Raw genomic sequence first — 18,733 nt, forward strand, 5'->3', positions numbered from 1 at the left:
CTACTGCATGCTAGAACTCATTCCAAGTAATTAACACATGAACGAGATAATTAAATAAGCTGAACAATTGCATCCCGGATAAGGGCATCGAGGCTTTATAATTGTATCCGGAAGCACATCAAAGGCTTGATGAACCAAAGGATCACAATATACAAGAAAAGCACATGTAAATCCATCACTAAATCACACTGCTAAGCCAACAGTACAGCTCAATGGAGCATAATAATGAATCTGAACCAAAGGAACTAGCTCAGAGGCACTGTGTTATCACCAGAATTTGACCAAGTCAGAGGTGGGCCGCGATCAAGATGGATGTGAAGAAATATATATATAGAAGAAGTATGTGGATCGGCCTTTTACACCAAGGTGGGCTTAATTGCCCGTGTATCTGTAACATATTAGATCGTATCTTAGTTTAGAGGTAGAATCTTACTCGTGCACGGTTTGGTGCACGCTCGCATTAGAAAGTCCGCTTGGACTATAAATATGTATCTAGGGTTTATGGAATAAACAACAACTCACGTTCAACCCCAAAACAAACCAATCTCGGCGCATCGCCAACTCCTTCGTCTCGAGGGTTTCTATCGGGTAAGCGACATGTCGCCTAGATCGCATCTTGCGATCTAGGCAGCACAAGCCTCACGTTGTTCATGCGTTGCTCGTATCGAAGCGCTTTTGATGGCGAGCAACGTAGTTATCATTAGATGTGTTAGGGTTAGCATTGTTCTTCGTTTAAGCATGCTTACGTAGTGCAACCCTTGCATATCTAGCCGCCCTCACGCCTATCTCAGGTGTGGGGGCGGCACCCCGCTTGATCATTATTTAGTAGATCTGATCCGTTGCGATTGCTCCTTGTTCTACAAGGATTAGTTTAATATCTGCAATAGTTAGGCCTTACAAAGGGGGGGGATCCAGGTGGCACGTAGGGTGGCGTTCGCAAGTCCTAAACGGGATGTTCCGAGGATCAACTTCATGTTGGTTTTTAGGCCTTGTTTAGGATCGGCTTACGAGCACCGTGCGTGGCCGCGAGGCCCAACTCCGGAGTAGGATGATCCGATTATGCGGTGAAAACCCTAAATCGTCGTAGATCTCATTAGCTTCATCTTGATCAAGCAGGACCACCAAGTATTCGTGCACCCCGTACGAATCATGGGTGGATCGGCTCTTTGAGCCGATTCACGGGATAACCCGAGAGCCGATCGAGGCTCGTATTTAATGTTTACATGTATGCCCCGCGGAGAAACTAAGCGAGGCATCCCCATCACCTTCCCGACCAGGTATAGGTCAGGTGGCACGCCCTGCACTTCGCATCGCCACGTGTGACCGAGAAGAGCATTGCGGGCCGTCGCTCGGAGGGGTCTCAGCCAGCCGCAGCTCTAGGCTCTTCCCGGCTCTACGGTGTTGACAAGGCCGCTGCCCGCCGGTGGGTTTTGGCAGTCAACACATTCTGGCACGCCCGGTGGGACAATCGTCTACATCAACCACATCGCCATCTACGTCTGAGATGGCGGACGGCACGCCAGTCACCTACGAGGATCTGCCTGACGACCTCAAGAAGCAATACAACGAGATCAAGGCCACCCTCGAAGCCGACCTCATCGGCTCTTTTCAGAGAACCCGTTCCCATGGCATCAGATGGAAGGGGTTCTCACCGCAAGGTGCGCTCGATGGGATAGACCTCTCTACCCCGTCGGAGGAACGCACCGTGGGTCCGCGGCGGGAGATCAACTACACGGTGGCTCACTCGCTACACCGCCACTCGAGAACTTGGTCAACGTGTTGGAGCGTGTCGCTCCGCGCGTGATCCAGGAGATCATGAGCCACCGGTACTCGCCGTCGGGACCAGCTCTCGGGACTCATCAAGGAGAGTTGCCATCCCGAGTCCCGTCTACCAAGCGAGAGGAAAGCCGATGGCGAGACTTCGGCTGATGCGAACACATTGCTCGTCCTCCCGACGGAGCCTAGTGCTCCAGATTTACACGAGGGGAACTACGATACCTTCATGAGAGGGCTTTGACCCAGCGAGCCGGCTAAGATTATGTTCACCACACGGTTTGCTTGGGTCCAACGGCGATCTAACGAACAGCGACCACGTCGGCTACACGAATCCCAACGGAGCTGACGTGCGAGTACAGCCGCCTTGGCGTAACGCAAAGCCGATATCTGTAGTTACCAGACAGATTCGGCTCGAGGGAGGCATATGGTCACCACACCAGACAGATGGTAAATGATAGCCGGTGTAAAATCGGCCAGTAAAAAAAAAACAAACAGAAAGGAGAGAAGCAAAACGTTGCAAACGTAGCGATTAACACATCAAGGCCCTACTGAGAAGCAAAATCATCTCGTCTATGAAGGCCCTGCGAAGAAACACACCGAGGGCGATGATGGCATCAACACGGATGCGTTCCGCCTCGGCGATCTCAGCCTCGTCATCCGCGTCTTTGCCCGTCACCAGGCTGATTGCTCGGGGAACGGATTTCAGCCGGATCGGTCTTCGGATCGGGCCGTGAGACCTTTTGCTTCTTCTTCGGAGCGGGCAACAAGGGCCTCCTTGTTTTGGATGAGCCGTTTGGTCACCCTTACCCTCTCTTCAAGGTCCTCCAGCTCCTTGTGCAAGGTCTCGAGTTCGGTGCGGGTGGCGAAGTATCCGTCTTGGCGTCCGGAGCAGCCTTCTTCTCATTGAGCCGTCGGCACTTCTCGGCAATGTCGGCTCTCAGCGGAAGTTGGGAGTGGCGAAGAGTAATCCTTTGGCGAGCTGATTGCACCCGTGACTTAAAGACCGACGGGGTGACAGCGGGCCAAAGCTTCACTTGCAGGGTCATAGGGAGATGAGGATGGATATCCTCGAGGATGCCTTTGACTTCTTCGGGATTCTCAATCGAGCCTCAATAGAGGTAGAGAGCAAGTCCTTGAGGCGCTGGAGCTGGCCACGGACCGTGCTGATATCCGGCTCCCCACTTGCCTTGGAAGGAATGGGATCGATGGATGCTAGGTCGAACGTAAGCAAGCTCGAGAGATCACAACCCTGTTAAGGCAAACACAGTGAGTTTAGCAGGTAACGAGGAACTGATGGAACCAAAGAGGAGAGACATACCTCTCCCAAGGGAGAAGGAGCAGCCGACGCAGTAACGATCGACTTTTCTGGGGACTCGGTTGGATCAACCACTCGTGCGGCCGGCGGCGTCGGGGCAGCTAGATCCAGGGTAGCGGACGGCCTCGGTACCTCCTCAACATCCCCGCTAGAAGTTTCGGCGGCCTACAAGAGGAAGTGATTAGCCGATCCAAATGATAACGGGACAACATGAAAGCGTGACCACAAAGATAATTACATTTGAGACCTCCTGGCTTGATGAAGAGGTTGGTGGGTTCTTACGAGCCCTTTTGACACAGCGGTGCTTCGTACGTAACCCTGATCTGGTCGGGGCCTGAGGAGCAGGGGTTCCGGTGATCGACCTTTTCTTGGAAGCCGGCGCGGCGAAGCCGTCCGACTCCGGGTAGTGGACCTCTCGGAATCATCCGAGCTCGATTCTCCCCGGCTGGTTTCTTCGGCTCCGCCGGAGGATCCTTCGGTGGAGGCCTGTAGGAAAGGATACAAGCGCGTCATGACCAAATTCTTTGAAAAAGCGGACGAGCGCCGCATGGGTCTCGAACCAACTTACACGCAAGCTTTCCGGGACGCGAGCTTTACGCTTCGGGGTTTTCCCGGCCGCTACCTTCCTCACCGCCGTCCTCGCTCGAGTCGAGGCTCGGGGGCAACGGGCCCCGAAGATGCTTTACTCTTGGAAGCCGATTTCGGTGAAATCGGCTGGCTCTGCATTATAACTTTCTTCAGGGGAGGCGAGTTCTGGCAGAAGAGAACCACTGGTGCCGGAGGAAGAAAGACGAAAGGGGAACCGTCGGCTTGTGTAGGAGCTGGGCCATCTTGTTGCTGCCAGGAGAAAAGAGTCAGTTCACGGACAATCACCATAAGGCAGTTACAAGAAATACTTAAGTGACGGTACCTGGTCGGCAGGGGGATCATATTCGGCGTCAAGCTCCTTCAGCTGCGGTCCTAGTGCCCTCCTGAAGACGTGGGTCTTCCACATAGACCACCAAGTTTCAAAACCATCGGTGGTGAAGGAGAAACGGAGGTCGTGGGGAACTGGTATGGCCAAAGCATCAAAGAAGGTATAGCACCTTTGGGCGGTGAGGATGTCGAGCGGTTCAGCTCTACTTGCTGTCGGTGGTGTAGGAAGAAGTGTGGAGGCACCTGTCCGAGACCAAGCTGCCGAGCCGCTACTACTCGGTTGATAACACTCATAACCGGGCTTGATGATCCGGTTCGAGGTGCTCATGCCAACGGGGAGAAAGCAAGGACGAATCATGAGGGAGTACAAGTGCTGTGTGCCGGCGTCATCGGCAAAGTCGTCCAATCGGAAAGAGACGGGGTTTTCAAAATTTGCCGATTCGGTATAAGGGTGGAACAGGGGGTTGTCTAAACCCCGGAAGAAAATCTTAAACCACCCTCGCTTGCTTCCTTGGGGATCAATCTGCTACCCGGGAGACCATACGGGGCTTGGCCGTAGCTGGTGCATCGAATTTCCTTGCCATTTTCATCCGGAAAGGTGCGGTTGGTCAGCGATGGGAAGTCTCGGGATTTGGCTTTGGAAGTATAGTTGGGCCCACAATTGAATGAACCACCGGGGGCCGCCGGCTTTAATCGTCTTGCGAGTGAACAGTTTGACGAGACATCGCTTGAAGGGATTGATAAATCTCTCCAAGGAATAGCTTGCCTAGACCAAGTTGGGTGCCTTTAGCGAGTTCATAGGCCGGGGAGAGGTAATTCTTGGTAGGAGCAAGTGACGGACCACAGAATATGAAGTGCTCCAACCAGAAATTCAAGAAGGCTGTGTGCTCCCTCTCTGTCACAGGGCCTTTGGTTTTCATATAACGATTGAGATAGGCACCCCAGTTGGTACACTCTTTTAGAGGAGAGAGTGAAAGGGACCTTTGGCAGCTTGAATGCGTAAGGGCCGGGAGATGCAATGTCTAGCCCCGTGATCATGGCCACATCCAGACAGGGTCGGAGTCATAGGACCATGACCAAACATGAAACAGCTTCAGTGCGTCGGACCGAAGTAGCCGATGGTTTTCAAGATGTTCTCATTCTTCTCAAGAGGAGACAGCGATAATGACAGGGCATCGGCTATTCCTGTGGTTTCCCAAGTGGCATAGTGGGATTTTGATACCCTACTGTACCATGCCACCCAACCTTCAGGGGGATTGGGCCAGGCTCGCAGGCAGTCGGCCCAGGAAGTCGGATCTAGGTTTTGGCTCACAAAGGGGATTCTGTTAGCTTCGCATGAGATTAACAGGGCAGGGCTTTCAGAAGAACGAGGACTGAGGCACATCGAATTTGCGAGAGAAGGATGTGGCACAAGAATGTCTGAAACCTAAATTAGTGGCGGAGCGAAGCATTAATTCAGGTGTTTGCATTAATCCCGTGTCAAAGTCAAACGGCGAGAGGAGGTTGAGGATTACCTCCAGTCCGGAAACCGTGGTAGCGGTGTTAGCTGATTCCGCCATGAGATGCGTTGAAGAAATTGGAAGCCGCGCGGTCGAGATCTGTGTAGGGGTGGTGGATTGGAACCGCTCAGTGCGACGATTTGGGGATCTCGACTCTGTCTTTGCAGATGGAGGTCGCGGGTTACCGTTTGGAAGGATGGCTAGCTCAACGTTACCCGGTGCGTTTATGAGAGAGACCGATGCGGCGCCATCGGTTCCTTTTTAAAAAGATCGTGTGACTTTGACTATCGGCAAAACGGCTGGCTGGAAACGCTTCTTCAGTAATAAAAGAGGGGTTTTTAATAAAGAACCGATTGCTCAAGGAGAGCCGATTGTTTGTATACCACTGATGCCATGTTACTAATCCTCGCTGCCCTCATTATCGGCATCATGGCTCCTCACTGCAAAATATGAAGAGACAAGAGATACCGCAACGGTGATGCCACGACATGACCCGACGAGAGAAGAGCATGATGATTTTGGAAATGGTATTTCCAAAACCAGGGGGCATGTGTTATCACCGGAATTTGACCAAGTCAGAGGTGGGCCGCGATCAAGATGGATGTGAAGAAATATATATATAGAAGAAGTATGTGGATCGGCCTTTTACACCAAGGTGGGCTTAATTGCCCGTGTATCTGTAACATATTAGATCGTATCTTAGTTTAGAGGTAGATTCTTACTCGTGCACGGTTTGGTGCACGCCCGCATTAGAAAGTCCGCTGGACTATAAATATGTATCTAGGGTTTATGGAATAAACAACAACTCACGTTCAACCCCAAAACAAACCAATCTCGGCGCATCGCCAACTCCTTCGTCTCGAGGGTTTCTATCGGGTAGCGACATGCCGCCTAGATCGCATCTTGCGATCTAGGCAAGACAAGCCCCACGTTGTTCATGCGTTGCTCGTACCGAAGCGCTTTTGATGGCGAGCAACGTAGTTATCATTAGATGTGTTAGGGTTAGCATTGTTCTTCGTTTAAGCATGCTTACGTAGTGCAACCCTTGCATATCTAGCCGCCCTCACGCCTATCTCAGTGTGGGGCGGCACCCCGCTTGATCATTATTTAGTAGATCTGATCCGTTGTGATTGCTCCTTGTTCTACAAGGATTAGTTTAATATCTCGCAATAGTTAGGCCTTACAAAGGGGGAGGATCCAGGTGGCACGTAGGGTGGCGTTCGCAAGTCCTAAACGGGATGTTCCGAGGATCAACTTCATGTTGGTTTTTAGGCCTTGTTTAGGATCGGCTTACGAGCACCGTGCGTGGCCGCGAGGCCCAACTCCGGAGTAGGATGATCCGATTATGCGGTGAAAACCCTAAATCGTCGTAGATCTCATTAGCTTCATCTTGATCAAGCAGGACCACCAAGTATTCGTGCACCCCGTACGAATCATGGGTGGATCAGCTCTTTGAGCCGATTCACAGGATAACCTGAGAGCCGATCGAGGCTCGTATTTAATGTTTACATGTATGCCCCTGCAGGAAACTAAGCGAGGCATCCCCATCACCTTCCCGACCGGTATAGGTCGGTGGCACGCCCTTGCACTTCGCATCGCCGCGTGTGACCAGAAGAGCATTGCGGGCCGTCGCTCGGAGGGGTCTCAGCCAGCCGCAGCTCTAGGCTCTTCCCGGCTCTACGGTGTTGACAAGGCCGCTGCCCGCCGGTGGGTTTTGGCAGTCAACACACTGGCACTTGTTAATATACAAGAATTACCACCACAAACAAGCCAGGGACAAGATTAAACACAGCAGTAAGCCAAGCACAGCAGTAAGCTAAGCACAGCAGAGCATCGAGCAACAGCAGGAGCTACTAAACTACACAGGGCACCACAGCATGCTCATAAGCACTAATCCATGAATCGCCACAGTGAGCAATTGAGCAAGAACAACACAGCAGCAGCCAAGATGGTCACGGCAAGCATCTCAACATGGAGATGCAGGCCGAGAGCTGAGCAAGACAACGTAGATGAGGAGAAAAGGAAGCAGAGCAGAGAGGGAGAGAAGGAAGCTACGGGTACTCACCAGGGAAAGGAAGAGCAGAGCTCGGCCATGGCGGCTACGGCGGCACGCGCCGGAGCACGGCGGCGCCTGGCCAAGCCGGGCCATGGTGGTGCCACGGCAGTTCGCGGCCACAGGGGCGAACCCACGGCAGCGCCGTGACGCCAGGGACGTCGGCGGCGACGAATCGCCGCGGAACTCCACGGTAGACGAGCAGAGGCGAAGGGGGCGCGACGAGGAAGCGGCGAAACGCAGATCGGCGCGGACCAATCGATGCGCCGTCGTGCGGCCGTTCGATCGCGTCCGATTTCGCCGGCGGGAACGGCCGGTGGCGGTCGGAATAATCCGGCGACGGCGAGGCGACCACGGTGTCGCGAGAGAAAGAGGGGAATTAGGGTTTCGCGCGAGGAGAGGGGAGAGAACAAATGGGCCGACCGAGCCCAAAGGGTGGCTCGGGTGCGACCTAACCCGTTGGGCCACCCCGACAGTGGGGCCCAAGGGCATTTAGGTCATTTCCTAATTCCAAGAAATACAGAAACTTTGAAATTTTGTAAGAAATGTTGAATAGCTCTAAAAAAATAATTAAAATTATGAAAATAGATCAGCATAAAATTCTCTAATTAAATAAAATGTCAAAGAGAAATTTTGAAGACAATTAAGAATGAATCTTAATTTGATGATTTAAATAATAATTTAAATCACACATACTCCCTCCGTTCCTTTCTATAGTGCCTATTGTATTTTGACACGGAAATTAGCGCAAGCCATTTTTTGACACAAAACCCCCTAGCGATGTTAGAGACAAAATAGGAAACTGAAATCAGATCTCAGAAAATAATCCTATTTCCATAACCGATCGCGTCATGTACTCCCTTTCTCCCGCTATTCTTTCCATAATCAGATTGGTTTCCACATTTTCTGGACGGGAATTGATTGGTTTCCACATTTTCTGGACAGGAATAGATTGGTTTCCAGATTTTCTGGATGGGAACAGATTCGTTTCCAGATTTTCTTGACGGGAATAAATCGGTGGAAGGGGTTCTTTGCAAAAAATCATAGCTTTACTCTTATATTCTGAAACAAAAGTGAAAAAACAATAGGCATTATAGAAAGGAACGGAGGGAGTATTATTTTCAATAATGAAAATAAGTCCATTAATGCATTTGGACTTCAAAAACACCTTGACAACATTTCAAGGTTGCATTTTACCCTAAATCAAGTATCCCCAAATCATTCTTAGTATTAACCTCTTACATGAAATATTAACGACATCGGAAGGGGGGAACAAACCCTAAAAATGGAATCATGCATAATTGCTTCTTTAACCATTGCCCTTATCGGACAATGATGCTATTTTTTCAGAACAAGAGGACAAGGGTCAGTCCATACCTTCCACCTGCAGAACTTTGCAGTGTTCAGGCAAGTTCATCACTTGCTCATGTCATTTGAGTATTTCTATCAAATTACTTGCAAAGTATTATGGTTATCACTATTGCACAAAAATCAAAACCACTACTTTCATAACTATGAATATGACTAAGTGGTGGGCAATGGAACCATGGATTGTGTTGATATGGTGGAGGTTCCATTGCACGGGCTTGTATCCATCTAGGATTAAACAACAAATGTCGACAGTGATTCTTGTGCCGTAATATCCGTGTTAACCATAAGATCCGGAGTGGGACGGAGTAGTCAAAAGTGTTTCCACCTCTCGTTCATCAACGGATGATCTTTACCGTAGACACTTGTATCTGTCGGTGGCAAGGCCGTAGGCTGGGGAAGCCTTAAGTCCCCACGGCATAGTCCGTAGACACTTGTCGCTCGAAGTGCAAGCGGTGGGCTGGGGAAGCCTTAAGTCCCCACGGTATTGCGGTCTATGATGGGTTGCGACTACCGGCGAAGGAGTTTGGTTAACGAGTCCCAAACTGTTGTCGTGGTCGGGGTCCATCCTTAAGTGGTATAAGAGGACCGACGAGGACCCAGGGTCGGGGTATGCAACAAAGGGTGGGTGTTCGAGGTAGCGGAGGAACATGATTGGCTAGACCTTATACCGGGCCTCACACCGAAGGAAGTGTGGACGGGAAAGCTCCATGAAGTTCTAGTAAACCGGTGAAGGCTGACGGACATAGCTCTTTGAAATAAAAGCAATCTATTGAAGAAATGTTTATCAAAACTTGCATTGGTATTAGACTTTCTGGTCTAATATCGTAGCTAGTGCATTAAACACCTCTTATCTATAATGAACTTGTTGAGTACGCTCGTACTCATACCACTCTTAAACCCCATGCTTAGATTGTCCGAACCATCCGGAGGAGGACAACGACAACCATGATGGAGCCGAGATCATCGGCTACGAGGAACCGGACCTCTCGGGAGGAGTGGAAGGCGTAGACTACATCATAGTCTATGGATCCGGAGAGGCTTCCGGAGGAGAACAAGCCTAAGGATATCGGAGGAGGAGTAGTAGCCGAGCAGCGCGAACTCTTACTATTTAGTCTGCTCGTTTAAATAAATGTTTAGTTTAATGAGACAATGGTATTGTAAGTTAAGTTGGGTTCGCCTCGAACCCGGGAGTTATCCTCTCGGAACCCAAGAGGAGCTCCGAGACGACTTGTGTATGATGATTGTAATAATATGTGAATGAGTTATGGACCCTGCTATGTTCTGTTGTACTACTCTGAGGGATGTAATATTTGCGGAATGGTACTTCGCGAATGTTATATCAACGACTGGCATACTACAACATGCAGTGGTATGCAGGGTCACCACAGAAATATATGATTTCCCCCTGGTATAGAGGTGAATTTCAGAGTGCCTTCTCCCACATCAATGACTGCTCCCAATAGTTTCAACAGGGATCTCCCGAGTATGATTTTTCCTGTTTCAATAACAAGATAATCAATGGATATTGTTCTTCCAAGTATGGTTGTATGCACACCTGCAGCTACTCCCTTAGGAATTATAATAGAGTTATCAATGAGAGTTATTTCTTCTTCTCCTTCATCGACTCCCCAAAGTTTCAAAGATTTATAAATGCTTTCAGGCATAAGGCAAAATTCATACATAATATCACAGTAGGCATGAAGAGTTCGATCACCGATAACAATTTTAACAAGCAGGGATCCCACAATGAAAGTTCGGAGTTCACTAAAACTTGATCAAGACGGTTACGAATGTATCCATAATTTTCATTTAAGCGAGATGCACTTGTCTCAAGAGTGTTTAATCTATTATGAATGCTGATAAGGGCTGAATCAAAATTATTAGCTGAATCATGTGACGCAACCAACTTCTTTATGGCATTAAAAGCTTGATCCCCATTGCAATGGAGTAAATCTCCTCCCACTAAAGTATCCAAAGCATATCTATAGCGAACCATAAGACCAAAATAAAAATTACTAAGGAGCAAACTTAGAGTCATTTGAGGTTCAGTTTCACGATAAGAAGTAAAAATTCTAGACCAAGCATCCTTAAAACTCTCCTCATACCCTTGTTTAAAAGTGAAGACTAATTCTTCAGGTGAAGAAGTAACAGGTTCAGAGCTAGACATGGTAACAAAAGTAACTAAATATTTTTTTTTTGTATTTTTAATATAGAGTGCAAGACAATAAAGCAAACTAGATAAAGTAAATGCAAGTAAACTAATTTTTTTGTGTTTTTGATATGGCAAACAAGACAGTAAATAAAGTAAAGCTAGCAACTAATTTTTTTGTGTTTTGATATAAGTGCAGCAAACAAAGTAGTAAATAAAATAAAGCAAGACAAAAACAAAGTAAAGAGATTGAGAAGTGGAGACTCCCCTTGCAGGCGTGTCTTGATCTCCCCGACAACGGCGCCGGAAATTTGCTTGATGCGTGTAGTTGACACGTCCGTTGGGAACCCCAAGAGGAAGGTGTGATGCGCACAGCGGCAAGTTTCCTCGGTAAGAAACCAAGGTTTAATCGAACCAGTAGGAGTCAAGAAGCACGTTGAAGGTTGATGGCGGCGGGATGTAGTGCGGCGCAACACCGGAGATTCCGGCGCCAACGTGGAACCTGCACAACACAACCAAAGTACTTTGCCCCAACGAAACGGTGAGGTTGTCAATCTCACCGGCTTGCCGTAACAAAGGATTAACCGTATTGTGTGGAAGATGATTGTTTGCAGAGAAAACAGATAAAACAAGTATTGCGACGAGATTTGTATTTCAATATTAAAAGAATGGACCGGGGTCCACAGCTCACTAGAGGTGTCTCTCCCATAAGATAAAAGCATGTTGGGTGAACAAATTACGGTCGGGCAATTGACAAATAGAGAGGGCATAACAATGCACATACATGACATGATAAGTATAGTGAGATTTAATTGGGCATTACGACAAAGTACATAGACCGCCATCCAACCGCATCTATGCCTAAAAAGTCCACCTTCGAGTTATCATCCGAACCCCCTCTAGTATTAAGTTGCAAAGCAACAGACAATTGCATTAAGTATGGTGCGTAATGTAATCAACAACTACATCCTCGGACATAGCGCCAATGTTTTATCCCTAGTGGCAACAACACAACACAACCTTAGAACTTTCTGTCACTCGTCCCGGTGTCAATGCAGGCATGAACCCACTATCGAGCATAAGTACTCCCTCTTGGAGTTAAAAGTAAAAACTTGGCCGGAGCCTCTACTAGTAACGGAGAGCATGCAAGATCATAAACAACACATGTGTAATAACTTGATAATTAACATGACATGGTATTCTCTATCCATCGGATCCCGACAAACACAACATATAGAATTACAGATAGATGATCTTGATCATGTTAGGCAGGTCACAAGATCCAACAATGAAGCACAATGAGGAGAAGACAACCATCTAGCTACTGCTATGGACCCATAGTCCAGGGGTGAACTACTCACTCATCACTCCGGAGGCGACCATGGCGGTGTAGAGTCCTCCGGGAGATGAATCCCCTCTCCGGCAGGGTGCCGGAGGAGATCTCCGTAATCCCCCGAGATGGGATCGGCGGCGGCGGCGTCTCAGTAAGGTTTTCCGTATCGTGGTTTTTCGCATCGGGGGTTTCGCGACGGAGGCTTTAAGTAGGCGGAAGGGCAGAGTCGGGGGCCAGACGAGGGGCCCACACCACAGGTCGGCGCGGCCAAGACCTGGGCCGCGCCGCCCTATGGTTTGGCCACCTCGTGGCCCCACTTCGTGTGTTCTTCGGTCTTCTGGAAGCTCCGTGGAAAAATAGGCCCCTGGGTCTTCGTTTCGTCCAATTCCGAGAATATTTCGTTACTAGGATTTCTGAAACCAAAAACAGCGAGAAAATAGGAACTGGCACTTCGGCATCTTGTTAATAGGTTAGTTCCAGAAAATGCACGAATATGACATAAAGTGTGCATAAAACATGTAGGTATCATCAATAATATGGCATAGAACATAAGAAATTATCGATACGTCGGAGACGTATCAGTCTTCTACTATGTTTTTATTCGAGTTCTATTAATTTGCTTCAAACAAATCTCCCAATATGTAAAGATGATATGCAAGATTTGGCCAACACCAGACCGAATGGGTCGCGCCGCTGCGCGTACTGTCCGGGCTGGACGGACCGCGGGATGTATTCTATCCACGGGCCGACCCAAACGGACATAAATGAACTGTTTGGGTCGCCGATTTGGGTCGGTCTGCTGGAGATGCCCTAAGCTGCTGCCACTTATGTTGGTAAGTTGCTATAGCCTGTGTATGTGCCATAGGAAAATCAATTAGGGGCAACATCAGGTAAAAATAATTAGCAAATAGCTAGCTGATTATATAATGAACAGATCTTAAATCGGATCATATAGAAGAAGAAGAGAGTTTACATGGAGAAAAGAAACTTGCCTTTGGAATTTGCTCCTTGGTGAGCTCGGTTCCTTCAAACCACTAGCTGAGATGTTGCTTGGCTGATCTACAGAGCTGCTAGGCTCTGTGATCTCGCGAAACGCTGAGACTTGAATGCCTACAGAAACCACTGAATTCATAAGCAACACCAATCCTGACTTTTTTAGGGAAGCAGCAAATAAGCACACAGGCAAACAAAGTAGTCACAAGAAGATAACTAATAAGAATATAAGGATTGCAAGAAACATTGCATAGGCATGAGAACGATAAGAGCAGGTACCTGGAGTAATATCCATATGGCTGGACAATGTACATGCACGGAACGGATGTTCAGGGTTAAACCTATGGCTGTAATACCAATCACCCGGAAGATAATACAGTGCAATTTCTTTCAGTACCTTCTTTCCTATGTCAACAGCAGCCACCCATCCATCCCGATGACTGGGTTCCTCCAGAGATTTGAGATAAAGAATATCGTGATCATTATCAGCAGGGCTCAGGATGGGGAATGCTGAGTAGAGGTCCCTGAATGTCACAGGCTGTTGGGTGTCCTTTATTAGCATCAACAACTGTTGGCTACCCTTTATCTTAGCAACAGGAGTAGCGCATGTCTCCCGCCAAAAGTTAGCCGATGACGGCGAAACTTCCCTACTCCATGTCACAACCCTCCACTCATTCCTAAAGGAGGACAGGTGCTGCTCGGAATTCCTATCCACAGCTTTGCGTTTAAGCCACATGATCAAGTCTGAATCAGAGATAATATTATCCTTGTTTTCAGGAGGAGCAGGATTCTCCATCTCAATAAACTTGAGCACGCCATTGACGCATGCGAGATCCCGAAACCAGCTTGCTGAGCGGGGTGGTTCCTCCACTAAAGGGTGTTTCTTCATCTTTTTGGTGGGGGGAATGGGATATTTTTCTTTGTACCTGTTTCCAGGCAACGGCTCAGGCATCGGGATGAAGAAGCTTACACCAACACCACCAGTGGGATCGGGATCTTGAAGACGAAGCAAGTCGCACACCAGCAGACCGTGCGACAAATCAACCCACCCTAGTAAGCCACCTTGTCCAAGCGTGATCACCTTGTCGGCTAAAACCCTGTCGACCCCAGGACATCGATTCTGCAGCGTCCTAGTGCTCCATGATTTTCTCTCCGACAAGTAGATTCGAAGCTGATAGTCGTCCAATGACGACGGTGCATCACGGAGAGCGGCCACGAGATAGTGGCCCCCGTGGCCGAGGATGCCAAACTCCCTGACCCCGCGCAGATCATCACCATCGGAGCCAAACTCGTCGGGAGTAGGAATCCGCTCGAGCGATGGGGGAGCGTCACCGGCGGCATTGTACAGAAAATATTCGCGACTGCCGGCGCCGGCGTAGAAGCCGGCGCGGAGAAGGACGAATGGGCCGTCCGCGCCGACCGCCTGTGGCAAAGCTAAGAAATCGGGGTACATGGTGTGTCGCGAACCAGGGGGCTTGAAGCAGTGGATGGAGAAGATTGACAATTGGGGTGGGTCGGCAATCCAGAAGGAGACCGCCATGGTGTAGCCATCTTTGGATTTGGCTGTGGCCGTGCTATCATTGGTGCTGTCTGTGAAGCGTGGTTGCCGGGCGAGGAGAATCGAGGCCAGCCGACCTCGATTCGGGATGTTCGCGGCGGCGTCGCCCATCGATTCTGGAGATTTCGGTCGTGAATCGGTAGTTGAGGAAGAAATCAAAATAAGGATCGGATTCGGTACACATTAAACCGATTTCTTTATAATTTGCCCTATTCCTTCCTTTAGAGACTCCAAAATACGTTGTGTAATATGATACATGTAGCCCTATGGCTGAAACTCACGTGGCTGGATCTAATCCCCACCCAGTCGATCGATCAACCAAATCAATCGTGGTTAAAACAAACAAATCAGTCGTGGAAATTGCAGAACTGAATAATCTATTCTGTGAAATGTACTACGGAGTAGTGTCAGTTCTAACCGCTCCAACACACACGAGAGAAAGGGATCGATCTGAATGGCACAAGGCTCGCAATGATCCTAGTTTCTAGCTGACGAAACTGACAGAAATGGGCTCAGATTTACCTCTATTTTCTTATACTTGTTTATATTCAATGCATGATAAAAATAATCTTGATAGGTTTTGCTATTGGTACCCTCAATCACAGTATTCTGTTGGCTCCCAAGTTTCCTCAGAAACTAATAATTTGTTATTTTGTTTTCGACTAGGGCATCAACGACAGATAGTGACAACTTGTCTACTTTGAATATTGTCCAATCGATTGATCCTAGATTGAGATAGCAGTTGCGAACGAAAATGAAATTGAATGTCACAAGCTGTTGGGTGTCCTTTATGAGCATCATCAACAACTGTTCGCTACCCTTTATCTTAGCAACAGGAGTAGCGCATGTCTGCCGCCAAAAGTTAGCCGATGGCGGCGAAACTTCCCTACTCCATGTCACAGCCCTCCACTCATTCCTAAAGGAGGACAGGTGCTGCTCGGAATTCCTATCCACAGCTTTGCGCTTAAGCCACATGATCAAGTCTGAATCAGAGATAATATCATCCTTGTTTTCAGGAGGAGCAGGATTCTCCATCTCAATAAACTTGAGCACGCCATTGATGCATGCGAGATCCCGAAACCAGCTTGCTGAGCGGGGTGGTTCCTCCACTAAGGCCTCATTTGGTGCCAGTGTTTTTCTGTGTTTTGAGGAGTGTTTTGAGAAGTGTTTTGGGTGAAAACACCAACCACCCAAAACACTACCTAAAACACTACAAAACCCCTTTCACCTAAAACACTTGTCAAAACACTTGTTTGGAACACTGGTTTTTATAAATTAGTGTATTCAAGTGTATTCAACGGAAATTGATAAAAAATCAATCTTTTTTAACAGTTTATACTAGACTTGCATTACAAATAAAAATCCGACTTTTTTAGCACATTAGAATAGATAGAAATTAAATAATTACACTGAATAGATAGAAATTCAATAATTGGTACAGTTAGCTCATGGCCTCACATCTCATAATCCACTTTTCGGAGCAATAAATTATCAGACTTATTACAAAAATAGTTTATCATCTTCCCATCATTCTGAGCACAAAGAAGCAATATATTATCGGATTTTTCACCAAGAAATGTCATTGAGCTGAGCAGAAGGGATCAGAATACTCTGCATCTTCCCAACATGCTGGAGCAGTAATCTGCAATTAGTACTGCAAAAAGAGAAAGAGGTTCAATCTCTAAAATCTGAACTGGATTCTTGCTGTCTTTTTTTTTTTTTTGAGAGGGGATTCTTGCTGTCTAGTAACTCTAGAATGTAACTTGTAAGTAAATACACGACTCACATTTCACAGTAGAAGAAAGCAAAATGCATAACTAGCTCCAGTGATTAAAAAAAAAGTTAGAACTATCAGAGTCCTTTTCTGTGAGGGACTTGGAGCATTTTTGCAGCTAAACTTCAGAATCTACACTTTATACACAGCTAACTGCGCAACACTACGTACTGCAAATTGTACTTGTCGATGTCTAAATGCTGGATCCGATTTGGGATTTGAGTATTTGAGGGGGAAAAATGAACCTTCTTTTACCATAATTCCTATTGAGAAACGAGTAACTTTGGTTAATAAAGTTAATATCAGAGGGCAATGTCGATCGCTAGCTATCAAGTTAAGCTTCAAGCATATGTTGTCTCCACACAATTTGAGAACAGATTTTTAGCTAGCACATATTACATAACACACCAAGATACAATTCTAGTTTCTGAACAACGAGCGTTAGATCCCCATGCCTGCTGCCATACAAACCTGAAAAAAAGACCCAGATTTAATCATGATATTACCACCTCCAAGCAATTTTGCAGTGGAAGGAAAAAGCAAACTTTTGCAGGGCGCCGTGATGACTGATGTAGGACGTCTTCGTCGAGCTGGGACTGGAGGATCTCCTCCAGAATGTCCAGGTCGCTCTCCTGTGCGAGGACGCGCAGGCCAACCTCTCTGCCTCCTCACAAGAAATGGGCCCCGCAGTAGCTGCTGCTGCTGCTGCCATCGGAGGAGGTCATGCTGAAATGAGGTACAAGGAGGACGAGGAAGGTCGGGCGGAGATGCGGCCAGCTGCGGCGCCCGGACACGCTTGCCGGCGGTTCTTATGGCCCTGAGGACGTCGGCGTCCGTGAGGGGGAGGGTGTTGGCCGGCCATGGCCTCTGCGCCTTGAACATGCAGTCTCCGAGCTGCCTCGCCCGATCGTTGCCGGGTCGTCCCCATCGCCATGGACGGCAAAGAACTCAGCTCGATCTTAACCTGCGCCGCCAGGGGAAAACGCGAGGGGGGTGAGGCGTTTTTCTTCCACGCCAACCCGACGGGTATTGGAGGGTTTTCTCGGGCCTCACCGGCCCAAAACCGGCCTACCGAACAGGCCACAAGTGTTTTGACGTGTTTTGAGGTGTTTTAATTGAGCCCGAAAATTACACTTCAAAACCGGCCCAAACCTGAGGCAAAACACTGGCACCGAACTGGGCCTAAAGGGTGTTTCTTCATCTTTTTGGTGGGGGGAATGGGATATTTTTCTTTGTACCTGTTTCCAGGCAACAGCTCAGGCATCGGGATGAAGAAACTTAAACCACCACCACCACCAGTGGGATCGGGATCTTGAAGACGAATCAAGTCGCACACAACCGTGCGACAAATCAACCCACCCTAGTAAGCCACCTTGTCCAAGCGTGATCACCTTGTCGGCTATAACCCTATCGACCCCGGGACATGGATTCTGCAGCGTCCTAGTGCTCCATGATTTTCTCTCCGACGAGTAGATTCGAAGCTGATAGTCGTCGTCCGATGACGACGGTGCATCACGGAGAGCGGCCACGAGATAGTGGCCCCCGTGACCGAGGATGCCAAACTCCCTGACCCCGCGCAGATCATCACCATCAGAGCCAAACTCGTCGGGAGTAGGAATCCGCTCGAGCGACGGGGGAGCGTCACCGGCGGCATTGTACAGAAAATATTCGCGACTGCCGGCGCCGGCGTAGAAGCCGGCGCGGAGAAGGACGAAAGGGCCGTCCGCGCCGACCACCTGTGGCAAAGCTAAGAAATCGGGGTACATTGTGTGCCGCGAACCAGGGGGCTTGGAGCAGTGGATGGAGAAGAGAGACAATTGGGGTGGGTCGGCAATCCAGAAGGAGACCGCCATGGTGTAGCCATCTTTGGATTTGGCTGTGGCCGTGGTATCGTTGCTGCTGTCGGTGAAGCGTGGTTGCCGGGCGAGGAGAATCGAGGCCAGCCGACCTCGATTCCGGCCGTTGGCGGCGGCGTCGCCCATCGATTTTGGAGATTT

General features: G+C 48.6%; 1 protein-coding gene across 1 annotated transcript; it reads right to left on the minus strand.

The window, feature by feature from the left end:
* Positions 1–16,024: 16,024 nt before the first annotated feature.
* Positions 16,025–18,733, minus strand: LOC124666234. The gene is made up of 2 exons (XM_047203583.1): positions 17,919–18,733; positions 16,025–16,071 (listed from the first exon to the last, which is right to left on the minus strand). Exon 1 carries the CDS (start codon positions 18,716–18,718, stop codon positions 17,993–17,995), a length of 726 nt encoding a protein of 241 aa, XP_047059539.1. The 5' UTR covers positions 18,719–18,733; the 3' UTR covers positions 16,025–16,071; positions 17,919–17,992.

This window comes from Lolium rigidum, chromosome 6, assembly GCF_022539505.1.
Source record: "Lolium rigidum isolate FL_2022 chromosome 6, APGP_CSIRO_Lrig_0.1, whole genome shotgun sequence".
Classification (NCBI taxonomy): domain Eukaryota; kingdom Viridiplantae; phylum Streptophyta; class Magnoliopsida; order Poales; family Poaceae; genus Lolium; species Lolium rigidum.